General features: G+C 36.1%; 1 protein-coding gene across 1 annotated transcript; it reads left to right on the forward strand.

The window, feature by feature from the left end:
• Nucleotides 1-1,130: 1,130 nt before the first annotated feature.
• On the forward strand, nt 1,131-12,131 carry galcb (galactosylceramidase b). The gene is made up of 17 exons (XM_067368096.1): nt 1,131-1,312; nt 1,436-1,504; nt 1,601-1,664; nt 1,755-1,868; nt 1,996-2,135; nt 2,543-2,581; nt 5,643-5,773; nt 5,933-6,088; nt 6,202-6,326; nt 6,434-6,561; nt 6,938-7,027; nt 7,127-7,216; nt 7,426-7,570; nt 7,674-7,857; nt 10,947-11,110; nt 11,204-11,280; nt 11,456-12,131. Exons 1-17 carry the CDS (start codon nt 1,172-1,174, stop codon nt 11,600-11,602), a joined length of 2,004 nt encoding a protein of 667 aa, XP_067224197.1. The 5' UTR covers nt 1,131-1,171; the 3' UTR covers nt 11,603-12,131.
• The last annotated feature ends 1,581 nt before the right edge of the window (nt 12,132-13,712 follow it).

Here is a 13,712-nt window from a genome sequence, read left to right on the forward strand (position 1 = left end):
TCAAAGTCCATTTTAAGACAAGTCATTTCACTCGGCGGCCATCTTTGAAACGCCTCTCTGGCATTCAAGTGCAGCTCCTATCTCTTTGAATGGAGAAACATCAAATTCTCCTGAGCTGTTTGCCAAGCTTTCGATTAAATTTCATATTTGAAATCACCAATGAAATCTGACAAAAACTGTCTCATAAATTGTGTTTCTAAATGCTCGAATCATAATTAAAAAAATATATTTTTCAGGCTGGATCAAGCTAATGCGCAGTCCTAAACGCACGTCTCTTGTGTCGGAGGCACGCGTCTGACTGTTTCTAAAGGAACCGGAGCTTTTAACGGCCGCTGCAGTGACACGATGACTTTACCAATCGGCGATTGGCTCTTATTTTTGAAGGCAGGACTTATTCCGCCATATTGCGCGTTGCACTTTCTCCCATTCAAAACAGTAAGAGTGAGGTGTATTGTGTTATTCTATAGTCTTTATGCCTATGTAACCAACCACAAAGCAACAAACCAATAACAATTAACATAATTTCTGTATTTATTTTCAAAGAGGACTGCTTTACAGTGACAACTACCACAAAACATATCTACACACAAAAGATATCTTTTAATAATTAAAGGGATGTTGCAAATGAGACTACTCGGATAAAAAGTGGAAAGAAAACATGATTCATTTCAAACGTTTGACAAGAGAAAGTAAAAATGAAGAAACCTAGTTCTTAATAAATTATTAGTTTACCATCGAAATGTGCATAGAACAGGGAACATGGCAGACATAACATCAAAAACATTTCTTCAAACAAAATGATTAATTAATGTTCTAATGATATTAATGTTCACTAAAATTTGTTCAATCTTTTCATCTTTAAAAACAAGTATAATATTGTTAATAATATTATTTAATAGGTCTATATTAACGTATGATGGAGTCATGAACATCTACATAACAGAATGACTTCTTTCTGAAAGCAAACAATCTAACAAAATTAATCGTTTTCCCCAAAACGAATCATTTGTTTCCCCCGCGACAAGCCACACCTCCGTAGATGACGCACGGCCACTGTGACCACAGACGCTTGAGAGGGGCGGTGTTATGGGCGTGGTTAGGCTCATCAAAGCACCACCTATCGCGGAACACGCAAGTCAGCTGATAACGCTGCAGGAGCGCACGAGATAGAATGAACGTAGAAAACCAGCGTTTTGTGTTTTTGAGTATTTTTATCTTTATCAGCATTTGTTTAGGCGAGGATTACGATATAGATGATAATACTGGATTTGGACGATCGTTTGATGGAATTGGTGGTTTAAGCGGTGGTGGGGTGAGTGTTTTACTTTAGTGAGCTTCCTTTTTCAGAGTTTCTGAAGTGCTTAGTTAGTAAAACTGCTCACAAAAAACGCTAACGTCTGTGTGAAAACCGATGTGTTATATTCGTTTTTTACAGGCAACCTCGCGTTTACTTGTCAATTATGCTGAACCATATCGGAGTCAGATACTAGACTACCTATTCAAGGTGTGTTTGCTTAGAAAAGAATTTTAATATTATCTGATTTTAACATTATGTGTATAATATATTTACATCATGGACATGTCAATGTGTATTTAACAGCCTAAATGTGGAGCCTCATTACAAATACTGAAGGTTGAAATTGGAGGCGATGCTCAGACTACAGGTATATAGAGTAGTTTCAGTTTTAAAACCTCTGTATAGTGAAGGTATGTTTGCAGTATCCATATGACCTATTTAATATAATGATTAACAGATGGAACTGAGCCCTCACACATGCACTATGAAGACGATGAGAATTATTTTAGAGGATATGAATGGTGGCTTATGAGGGAAGCCAAGAAGAGGAATCCAAACATCATCCTCATAGGTAAAAATGACCTGTGGTTCAAACAGGGAAAACATGTAAAAATACAGCTTTGTATTAATAGCAGCTTTGATGAACATTCAATCTCAAAATGTATTTTGTATTGTATTTACCTTTTTTATATCAATAGGTCTTCCATGGGCCTTTCCAGGATGGGTTGGGAATGGTGAAAACTGGCCTTATGATTTCCCTGATATCACTGCCTCTTATGTGGTGTCATGGATTCTTGGGGCCAAGCAGTACCATGACTTGGATATTGATTATGTTGGGGTAAATGCTTTTCATATATTCCATTAAAGGGTTAGTTCACCCAAAAATGAAAATTCTGTCATTTATTACTTACCCTCATGCCTTTCCACACCCGTAAAACCTTCATTTTAGTTGAAATCCGATGGCTTTGTGAGGCCTCCATAAGGAGCAATGAGGATCTTGATGGATCTTGAGAGAGGAAGTGTCATTGCTCCTTATGGAGGCCTCACAGAGCCATCGGATTTCAACTAAAATATCTTAATTTGTGTTCCGAAGATGAACGAAGGTCTTACAGGTGTGGAACGACATGAGGGTGAGTAATAAATGACAGAATTTTTATTTTTGGGTGAACTAACCCTTTAAATTGTCCTTTTTTTTCTGTGGCCATATTCCTCATTAATCTGAATTTTGTGTTCATGTTTGTACAGATATGGAATGAAAGGAGTTTTAACAGTAAATACATAAAGGTAAGAGCTGTAAACATGTCAGATTCATAATAAACAATTTCCATAATAAATGTGTTTTTGTTGTTGTTATTGTTGTTGTTTTACATTTAATCTTTTCAGCTGTCTGCATTCTGGCTTCTTAAATTCTTGTTCTGTTGCTCCCCTCAGAATGACATGGTTTAGCAATAACTTGTTTGTGCTAATATAATCTTTTCTGCAGATTTGAACAACGTTTGCTAAAGTTCTGTGGGACAATTTAAATGTAGTTCATCTGAATGTGACGGTTGTAGACTCAAACCTACATTATAATATTACAATATGAAACAGTTAAGTTGATGTGGATGAAAGCATATGTTAATTTAATATATGTATACTACTGTTCAAATTTTTTTTTATAGTTCTATTCAGCAAGGACACATTAAATTGATCAAAAGTAGCAGTAAACTAAATGTATTATGTATTATAACTCATAATGTGTGTTTATTTTAAAAATTATATTAAAAATGCTGTGCTTTTTGAATGTTCTGTTCACAAAATTATCACAATTATCAATCAATAAGAGCAAATCAGCATATTAGAATGATTTCTGAAGGATCATGTGACACTGAGGACTAGCGTCCTACAGCTTTGCATCACATGAATAAATTACATGTTTAAATATTTTAAAATAAAAAAGTAATTTTAAATTGTAATGATATTTCACAATATTACTGTTTTACTGTATTTTTGATCAAATAAATGAAGCTTTGGTGAGCATAAGATACTTCTTTCAAAAAACGTAAAAAAAAAAAGTACAGACTTTAAACTTTTGAATGGTGCCTCGTCTATTGTTGTCTGTTAACATTGGTGCATATACAGCATATGAAATTTAAAGTGCTCCTATTATGCTTTTTCGAATATTGCCTTTTATACAATGTGTAACAAAATCTTTACGATTGCATCTCAAATCTCTGAGGTCTAAATGTGATTAAGATAGGACAATAGCCACTTTATTTAGAGCAACTTGCTCCTCAGAATCACAGCCTGTAAGTGTTCAAATTTCGTAGTTTTGTGTTTTATATTGTGCTTTTTTATATTATATCCAGCTAATGCACGTTATGACTGTCTTACTGAAATACTTCTACAAATCAGCTGTGGCTCACTATTACCTAAAATTGTGTCCATTACTAATGTTCTTACTACTCTGAGCAAGATTTGTTTTACAAACTTTAATGTTACATCAGTCATTCATGTTAGTGCTTGGCTAACCTTAACACTATTATTGATACAGTTAATTATACAGTTCCCACATGTGCACCGCTATAAATTAGAAATATACATATCATTTTGTTGATGGACATACACTTGTTAATGATGATGTAGAGCAGGGGTGTCAAACTCATTCAAGGTTGAGGGCTGGATGGGAAAAATATAACCATGTGCGGGCTGAAATGTTTTTTTAAACTTTAGTGAGCTGACAATTACATTATAATTAACCATACAAACTACACATTAGTTTGAAAAAAAAAAAAAAAAATCACTGCTCTTTGAAAACTGCATTTGTTTTTACTGCGAAAAGACTTTATTACATTTCTAAAATAATGTTTATTTAATATTTTTTATTATTGCTTTTTTATGGCCAATTGTTGTTTATATGTTCTAAAAATATGGGTAGCCATTTGGTATACAGGCACCACTGCATTTTGAGCATGAGCAATTGTTTTTTTATTTAAATTAGATTGTATAATTTCAAGATTTACAGAAAAAAAAAAAAAAAACAGCATGCTCTGACTTTATAGCTTTGTGAAATTATGCTAAATAAGACAAAGATCATATTATTATAGGGAGATAAGAGGGTCTATCTCTTACCATTGGAGAAAGCGTAACGGCTAACTTAATCATGTGCGGCACCTCTCAGCCTATCGTGTCGGCGTTCAAAACTCCTGCCTGCGTACCGCCAGTTAGCATTAGCCATCACGCTTTTTTGGCTAAAGGTTGCTGACTTGCTTTCCAGTGGCTTTGCATAAGACACCTGCACAAATCAAAAATAACAGACGGACTGAATGAAAATGCAAATTCACTCTCTAACAGTAGGTGGCGCTTGTGGAACAGCAACGATATAGCGTTTCCTTGGTTACAGCTGTACACAAAGCAGCGAAACTTTTCTCATGACAGTTCCCTTCTAAGTTACATCCATATAAAACCCAATTCAATATTTTTATTTTACTTCCTATATTTCACAAACTGAGCTTGGCAGTTTACAGTTTTTGCTCTGCTGGCACGTCCGTGTTCTTCTCTTTGCGTCCGTATTCAACATGTGGCTGTGTTAACATTTACAAACTTAATATTGTAATTTTCCACACAAATGACAGTTTAGGAAATTATTGCAAATCAGTTTGTTTGCAAGTCAAGAATATATATTGGCCAAAATAAAACTAATTACTGTTTGAACATAACTGTTTTATGTTATTGTTCAAATCATCCCCCAGGCTGGATTGGACACGTTTGTGGGCTGTATTTGGCCCCAGGGTTGTATGTTTGACACCTGTGATATAGAGGAATTACAGTTGCAACATCTCATAATATACTTCAATCAGAGTATCACTGAGAAACGTCCTGCTCAAGTCGTTCTTGCAATTGGAGGTTCATGTGGAATAACTAGTTCTGCCAGTGTGTCATCATCGGACTCGTGCTCGGATTGATATGGTAAAATCGACGCCATCGTTACTGTCTTTACAGTGTGTACAATTGCTGAGCTCCGGAAGCCTCCGGAGCTGAATCAGTTATGGTAATGGACTTTTGTTTCCGCACGCGGTGTAAGCGGTAGACCAATCGCAACAGACTGGGCCGTCTGACCAATCAGAGCAGAGTAGGCTCGCAGAAAGTAGGGATTTAGAGAGGGATTTAGCATCGGGCGAGTTTTTTTTGAGAATCATTGAAAAATGTGGTGCTGTGCAATGTATATTATGAGAATGTTTTTGTTATAGGAGGCCTCAAATACGAAATTAAGAACCTTTAAAATAGAATAATGGGGCACTTTAAATGAAATAATTTCCAGTCAGAAATTACTTTTTATATCTTCTCTCTCTGACCTGTTTGCTAGCTTTTGCGATACACACTGGATAAAAGTGGCTTGGAGAGAGTTAAAATCATTGCCAGTGATAACCTCTGGGAGCCGATCACTTCTGTTCTAATTGATGACAAACAGCTACAAGATGCTGTTGAAGTCTTAGGGTATGTTGATTTTTTATTTTTTTTTTTTAAACAAATGATTACTTATTAAAATGTACACATCCCATTTTTAAATATGAGTGAATGGAAATAAAATACACTTGCAAGACATGTCAATAAATGTGATGAAAGATCTTGCTGTTGGAATTGTTTGACTGACAGGGTTCATTACCCTGGAACCAACACTGTGCCTGAGGCCCTGAAGACTGGGAAGAAACTGTGGTCCTCTGAAGACTACAGCACCTTTAATGACAACGTTGGCGGAGGCTGTTGGGCCCGAATTCTCAACCAGAACTACGTCAATGGCAAAATGACAGCGTATGACAACTCTAAGAAGTCATTTAGCATTTCCCTTTTTATCATGCATTCATTTCACAGAGATAAACGTGCATTCGACATTGAGAAAAGCAATAGTTTGTGTTCTCTTATAGGACCATATCTTGGAACCTCATTGCTAGTTATTATGAGGACCTTCCCTTTGGAAGAGATGGACTAATGACTGCAAATGAGCCATGGAGTGGAAATTATGTTGTTGAGTCCCCGATTTGGATAACAGGTAATGTATTTTTATGTACTCTATATATGCATTAATTTTATATGCAATCTATATAAGATCATTTGTGATGTGACTAACAACGTATATGATTCATAAAATCCTATAAGCCCACACAACCCAGTTTACTGAGCCTGGCTGGACGTACCTTCAGACAGTGGGACACTTTACATATGGTGGGAGTTATGTTGCACTGACTGATAAGAGAGGAAATCTAACAATAATCACTGAAACTATGGTGAGACTTTTTACAATTTACTTTCTAAACAATTAGTATAAGATACACTACTGTTTAAAAGTTTGGGGTTGGTAAGATGTTTTTGAAAAAAGTCTCTTTTGCTCACCAAGGCTTTTTGATTAGAAATACAGTAAAAATAGTAATAACATAACTTTTTTTCTGTTTTAATTTATTTTAAAATGTTATTTATTCCATTTATTTTCAGCAGTCATGATTTAATGTATTCTTGCTGGTTAAGTGTTTATTAATTTGATACAGTGTTAACTAATTGGATACATTAACAAAAGGTAGTGTACATACATCTCTTAATAGTCACACATTATAAAACAATAAAACACATTAATGTATTTTACTGGCTTTTTTTTTTTTTTAATAGAGCCATGACCATTCTGTGTGCATAAGACCTCCTCTGCGTCCTTATAATGTCACAGTCCAAATTGTAACATTCCATCTGAAAGGGACTTTTGTAAGTGCTTGTTTTTTATTATTATTATTTTTTTTTTCCTAAATGAGTTTATAATGGATAAAATTACTTTAAATTTATGGAAATACATTTTTTTAACAGGCTTCAATCAGTGAGCTGCAGGTGTGGCATTCAAAGTTTGATTTCAAGACAAACAAGACGGTCCTCTTCCAAAATCTCAAACCTATTAAAGTAAGTACATACTCAAAATCAAGAAAATTAAAGAATGTTTTCATGATATAGCCTCTTTAAAAATACAGTATAAGGAGATGTTTCATGATGGGTTTCATAAAAAAATATCAATTGGTTCAGTAGATTGATTTTTCTAATAATTACTGATGTGTGTTTCACAAAATTATATCTGATGTAATATTTTTGTGTGTGAATTTTGAATGCTGTAGGTAATTAACGGGTATTTCAGCATTGAGATTGATGTTGACGAGGTATACACATTTACTACTGTAACAAACGGTCAGAAAGGGAGTTACCCAGATCCTCCACCCTCTGCTCCCTTTCCTAAAACATACAAAGATCATTTTGATGTTCGTAAGTAGCTTTGTTGTCATTTTTCCCCTTATTTGATAATTATTGTAATACTTTTCACACAACAGCATGTGTAACTCTAACAACTTGGCTTCCTATCTCTTAGCTGGAAATCCATATTTCTCAGAGGCTCCCAACTTTGCTGACCAGACTGGGGTCTTTGAATATTTCATTAATGTGTCGGATCCTGGACCTCATGTTTACACTCTGCGACAGGTGGTCACTCAGCGTCCGGTGACCTGGATTGCAGATGCTGATCAAACAATAAGTGTTATCGGTGATTATAAATGGTGAGTGCAGCACTGTTCTATATGGTATAGATGGGCGCTTTCGAAACTCTGCTTCATGAAGCTTTGAAACCTTACGAATCTTTTGTTTCGAATCAGTGAGCACCCTAAACCCTCACGGTCTTCCTCTGAGACCGCACTTTCATAACGTAATGCCGCTTTGACTGCCGGGTAATGTTCTCTACGTAGCTCACAGTCAGCAGGAGTGGGCGCATAGCAGTCGCAAAGGGGGCGCTCACGAGCACCCTTCTTTAAGCTTAAATGATGAATGGGACACCCTACGGACTTAATGAACACACACACGCGTCCACAAGACAGAAAAGTGCACATGAAGTGTGCCATTTGGGACAGGGCCTTTGTCGAATGCACGAGCGTTCTTCTTCATCAGCATTTGAGCGTGTGGTTAAAACTAGCCTAGAGCACCATCTGCTGTTAAAAACTAAGCTCAGAATCGATTCGAGAGAGAATCGTAAAGCATTCGGAAAATCTCAGAATCGATCCACGAATCGAGATTAATCGATTTATTGTCCCAGCCCTACAGATTATGTTGAAGAAACATTGCAGAGCTTCCAGGCTCTACGTCAGAATGCAGACATATTATTGGCCGGCAATTGCGACATAACATTGAGCTTGAACCACTGTAGTCACATTGACTATTTTAACTGTAAAGGTGATGATACACGGGGCAACTTTTTGAGCAATGTTGCCGAGCAACGTTGCTTGGGCACTTTCCCATTGAGAATGAGCAACAAATTTATATCTGGATACGTTAGATCGGTTGTGGGCAATTTTTTGAGATCCTCCAATCAGAATGTTAGCAGCCGATCACGTGACCGGTTCGGAGATTTCAGAAAAAATTCAAACAAGATGGCGGCCTCTCAGCGGCAGTGGAGCGGAGAAAAGGAGTGTGAACCTTTATCTTTTTACGCTAGTAAGTTGTCATGCGTCAACCCAAAACAGGGAATTTACCTCATATATTGCTTAAAATACCAACAACTGTCCGAAAGTAATGTGTGTATGCTGTAATGAAGCTATTGAATGATTTCAGTTAAATACTAAAATGACGGTATTTTTCAACGTCTGTAGTAGCGTAGGCTGTAGGGCGTTTGACATTTGAATAGCTTTTGATGCGATCGACGCGGGTTCGAATCCGCCTTTTGCCGAACTCGCTCTTCTCCCTTTTCCTGTCACAAATCAGATCGAAAGGAATTTATTTTTAATAAAAATGAAGAAAATATTTGAAAAGTTGAAATAAAGTGCCTAATAAGTGTTTATAATAAAGTATTTATTGAGTTGGCAATAGATTTGCTCCTCTCTGATTGGTTGCTACCAACTGTCTGTTTCCCTAATTAGTTGCCCTGTGTCTCATCAGGTTGCCCGTTGACGGCAACATTGCCCAGCAACATTGCTCAAAAAGTTGCCCCGTGTATCATCACCTTAAGGCCCGCCCAATCGTCCCAATGGCGGTTTCCCACAGGATGGGGAAGGTTTTTTGCGTGTTCCGTCTTTTCAGCGTGGCAAAGTAGTTTAATTCCAAATAATCTTTTATCTGACTCCATGTTATTGTGACCTCGAATTTAGTTTAGAATGTCAATTGATTATTGGTCAGTTGTATAATAATTTGGCTTTACATTTGATTATTCTATTTAACTCTTTACACTTATTGTACTCGTTCATTCGGTTCTCAGTGTCGCACAGGGTCCTCGCACTGGCCATTCATTAATATGCGGGCCCACGATCACAAACTCGTCAGTCTTGGTCACTAGACAGAGGTAATTGACTATACTAATAGAGTGCCGCTCTCATGCTTACTTTCTCTAAAAGTATTTGGTTTAGTCCTGTAGATCCTTATAGTCCTTTTAGATCTGTATACACTTGAATTAAAGTAACACTAACTCTAGTCAGAGGTCATAACCACTACTACAGATAAGCCGACCAATATTACTTCTCTTATGCTAGCTTTGGTTTGGTTATGCCATGGTTTCCCATGTACACTTAGCTAGAGTAACGTTACAATAAACAGAGGTAAGGCTCACCCTATTTAGGTTGGTCGATCAACATTTTGTTGTCCTAAATGGAAATTCCCTTTTAGCCTTTACAGTCTAAGTACACTTGAACTAATGCCAAGCGTTAGTCGGAGCTCTAAAATCACCTTTGGTGTGCCCCATTCTCCACTCAACTGGACTTTAGTCCGTTACTAACCTGACGCAGATTTGCGTTAACAATGGATACATCGTAATCTACTGAAGTCAATAATTTCAGAGCAAGTCAGAATAAAATCAAATGTTACAATTTATTAGTCAGGTAAATGTATCATGCCAATTACATAATCAATTCAAAGGTGATCAATACAAACATCAAATGCTCAGAAATAGAGTAAGATGCATGCCTGACATTATAAAAATACACATTGCTGAGTGTCCTGGACACTCAGCTACGTGGGCTTCATCTGAATACAGAGTCGCGCCGAGCCTTTTGCAACATTTCTTTAAATACTCAGACCAACCCCCAATGTGGGGCATGAACTTACAATCGGAATTTGCATTTACTAGGGCCACAGACCTAGGGGCTTCGCACCTTGCTGTGGAACAGGAGGTAGTTTGGATGAAAGACCCTGGGAAAGGGGCACACCCACAGTTGTAACCAAAGTATCTGTAAACTCTTAAAACCTTTAATACCTTTGGTTTACTTCCATGTAGACGAGACCATTGTACCAGTTGCACTGAGACATTTCGAATGATACCAAACATGACTGTTAATTCATTTGCATTGACAGAACATTATAATTTGCATATAATCTTAAGTGAACTGAGTGATGGGAAGAATGTGTAAAGGGAAGGAAGTGGGGGAGAAGGAGCAAATGCGAAGGAAGGACAGGATGGAAAGACGCTTTCCCGCAACTTCACGCTGTGGGGTGTGGAGACAAATGGCTGTATGCGTTTGTGCTGTCCATATCTCAGGAGATCAAAGTATCTGAGGATCTGTTGATCTTACATAAACAATGTCTTTACTACTTTTCTGGACCTTGAATGTGGTAATTGAATTGCTTTCTATGGGAGATAAAAAAGCTCTATGTATTTTATGATTATCAGGCATGACCTGATGGTGTCATGTGACGTGTATATGGAGGCTGTGCACACTGGTGGAGTCTTCATTGCTGTCAGAGTGGATAAAGGTGGAGGAGAAGTCCGAAATACAAAGGGAATCTTTTTCTGGGTGTATGCAGATGGCACCTACAAAGTCACCAATGACCTCAGTAAGCATCTAAAAGAATAAAAGCCTTTTTCTTCCCCTACTGCTGTAAGTTTGACTAGGCCAGGTCATATATGCAAAACCTTTGATCTAACAGGTGGAATGACAGTTCTTGCTGAGGGACTGTCTGGAACTAAAGCGTATGTATGGTACACACTGACCCTTACAGTCAAGGTTTGTTGAATTTTTTAATATATATATATATATTTTCCTAAACACATTTATTGCTGAGTTTTTCATCTACTTTAAGTCTTATCTGCTGTGACTTGAATCTCATTTCCCAGCACTGTGGAATGAGACTTTTTCGGAAATAAACGCAGCTGATTGGTTATTTCTTCTCTGTTTTTAGGGAAACTATGCATCAGCAGATCTCAATGGCTATCCCCTGTGGAAGAATGCAGTCCTCTGGGAGCCACGGCATGGATGGGCGGCCATTGGCACTAGTTCTTTTGAACTTGCACAGTTTGATAATTTTGCTATACAGGCTTTTGCCTGATCTATTTTGGTTTGGCACTGTACTGACACTGTAAACAAGCAGACTGGAAACAAACATATTGAGGTGTGTGACTAATGTGATTTTTATGATGCTACACATAATGTGCCTTAATAATAATAATAATAATAATAATAATAAACATAATATAATTTAAACCACTTCTGAAAATTGACAATAAGTATTCTAAAACCTTTTTAATGTTATTAATTTCATTTGAATGCACATTTTTTCCATGTAAATATGACTCTAAACTGTAAAAAAGGTCTTGCATTAATTGTCATTTGAAGTGGAGTGAGCAGTCCAAAACTGTGAGTTTTTGGTACAGGTTTATTCAGAATTAAGATGAATATGATGAAGTACTGTATGATTATGATGACACAACCCTCCTGAATGTAAATGTATAGTGAAGCAATATTTAATTTAATGCATATTTGATGATAATGATAGATTTTGAACACATTTTTAAATAAAGACAGTGAGAGAATGAGCTTAAATTTTTTTTTGTGCTGTTTAAATCTGAAAAACTAGACCCCCCCCCCCCCCCCCCAAAAAAAAACAAAAAAAACAAAAACAAATATATATATATATATATATATATATATATATATATATATAATACATGTTATACCTGCTCTAACCAGATTGTCTACCAAGTCTCTGCCCAGCTTTGACCAGATATGACCATATCATACCCGTCTGCCATCAGAAATGTATGTAATGTCATGTCTTAGGAGAAATATTCAAGCTCTACCTATTGTTTTACATGTTAGCTCATAATAGTATGATGAATATAATCTTAGGCTAAAGCTTGACTTAAACAGACCTTATTTACAGCAGTGCCATCTTTAATGGGAATGACATTGAGGCCATGAGTAATTCACCATAGACTCCAAGTGGGTTGTACTGTTACTTAAAAGCACAAGATTTTTAAAAAATTTGATTAAAATTTCCAAAAACCACTAGAACAGTTATATTTTGTTGACTTGTGTACTTACATTATCCCAGATGTTTCTAAAAATGTTTAAATCCAGAGAAATAAGCAATTTTAACCAGGACATGGACTGTGTACGTGCGTTGCCTATCAATAGCATCATACCTTCGTCGATTTCCGGTTTTATTTTGTAGAAACCATGGAAACGCCAAAGATTTAATATATATCTTTGATTAGACAAGGGAACAACTGTTTTGATACATTTATAGACAGAAAACTAATCACTGTTATATAGCGCAACATGTTTAGTCTTATTGTTTGAATTTTGTTTATATTTAGAATTTTGTTTATATTGTTTATATTTTGAGTTTTGTTGTTTATATTCATGTGATATTCTAAAATCGATCTATCTTACTGCAGTGTGCAACAAGTGTCTCATAGCAGCAGCCAAGCGAACGCACAGAGTAACGTTATAATTTTCCACTCACTCAAATGTATGTAATATGATGTAATAGCGCTGCGTTACCTCACATACGCTTGACAAGAAAAAGCGGAAGCGGCGCCTGTGATATTATAATAGGTTCCGCCCTGCTCTGCTTCATACTACAGTACACTCTAAATAATGCTGGGTTAAAAACAACCCAAGTTGGGTTGAAAATGGACAAACCCAGCAATTGGGTTGTTTTAACCCAGCGGTAGGGTTAAATGTTTGCTCAACCTGCTTGGTAGTTTTATTTAACTCAACTATTGTTTAAAAATTACTGTATTGCTTAATTAAAATTAACCCAAAGTATGTTGGAAATGAACATGTATTAATGTTCAATGAATAATTGTTAAACAATAAACATTTATTAAATTGCTTATTAATAAATTTATATTAATAAACTATTAAATTTATATTAATAAAATATTAAAGCTTATTAATAAACATTCACTTTTTGTCTATTATTGTTTTCTCTAATTGCATCTGGTTTTTAATTTCCCAACTATTTTGGGTTCATTTTAAGCTATAGCCATATAGCAATTTTTAAATAATAGTTGGTTTAAATAAAACTACCCAATCGCTGGGTTTGTCCATTTTCAACCCAACTTGGGTTGTTTTTAACCCAGCATTTTTTAGAGTGTTAATAATTTCATCCATGAATGATTTCTGCCTGAGTGAGTCCCGTCGGATTCTTT

Source organism: Chanodichthys erythropterus, chromosome 18 (assembly GCF_024489055.1).
Source record: "Chanodichthys erythropterus isolate Z2021 chromosome 18, ASM2448905v1, whole genome shotgun sequence".
Taxonomy (NCBI): Eukaryota; Metazoa; Chordata; class Actinopteri; order Cypriniformes; family Xenocyprididae; genus Chanodichthys; species Chanodichthys erythropterus.

Excerpts from the sequence above, each read along its gene's own strand:
- galcb (XM_067368096.1), top strand. The coding sequence starts at position 1,172 with ATGAACGTAGAAAACCAGCGTTTTGTGTTTTTGAGTATTTTTATCTTT. Across the intron at positions 1,313-1,435 it reads GTGGTTTAAGCGGTGGTGGG|GCAACCTCGCGTTTACTTGT; the intron begins GTGAGTGTTTTA and ends CGTTTTTTACAG. Across the intron at positions 11,111-11,203 it reads CAAAGTCACCAATGACCTCA|GTGGAATGACAGTTCTTGCT; the intron begins GTAAGCATCTAA and ends TTGATCTAACAG.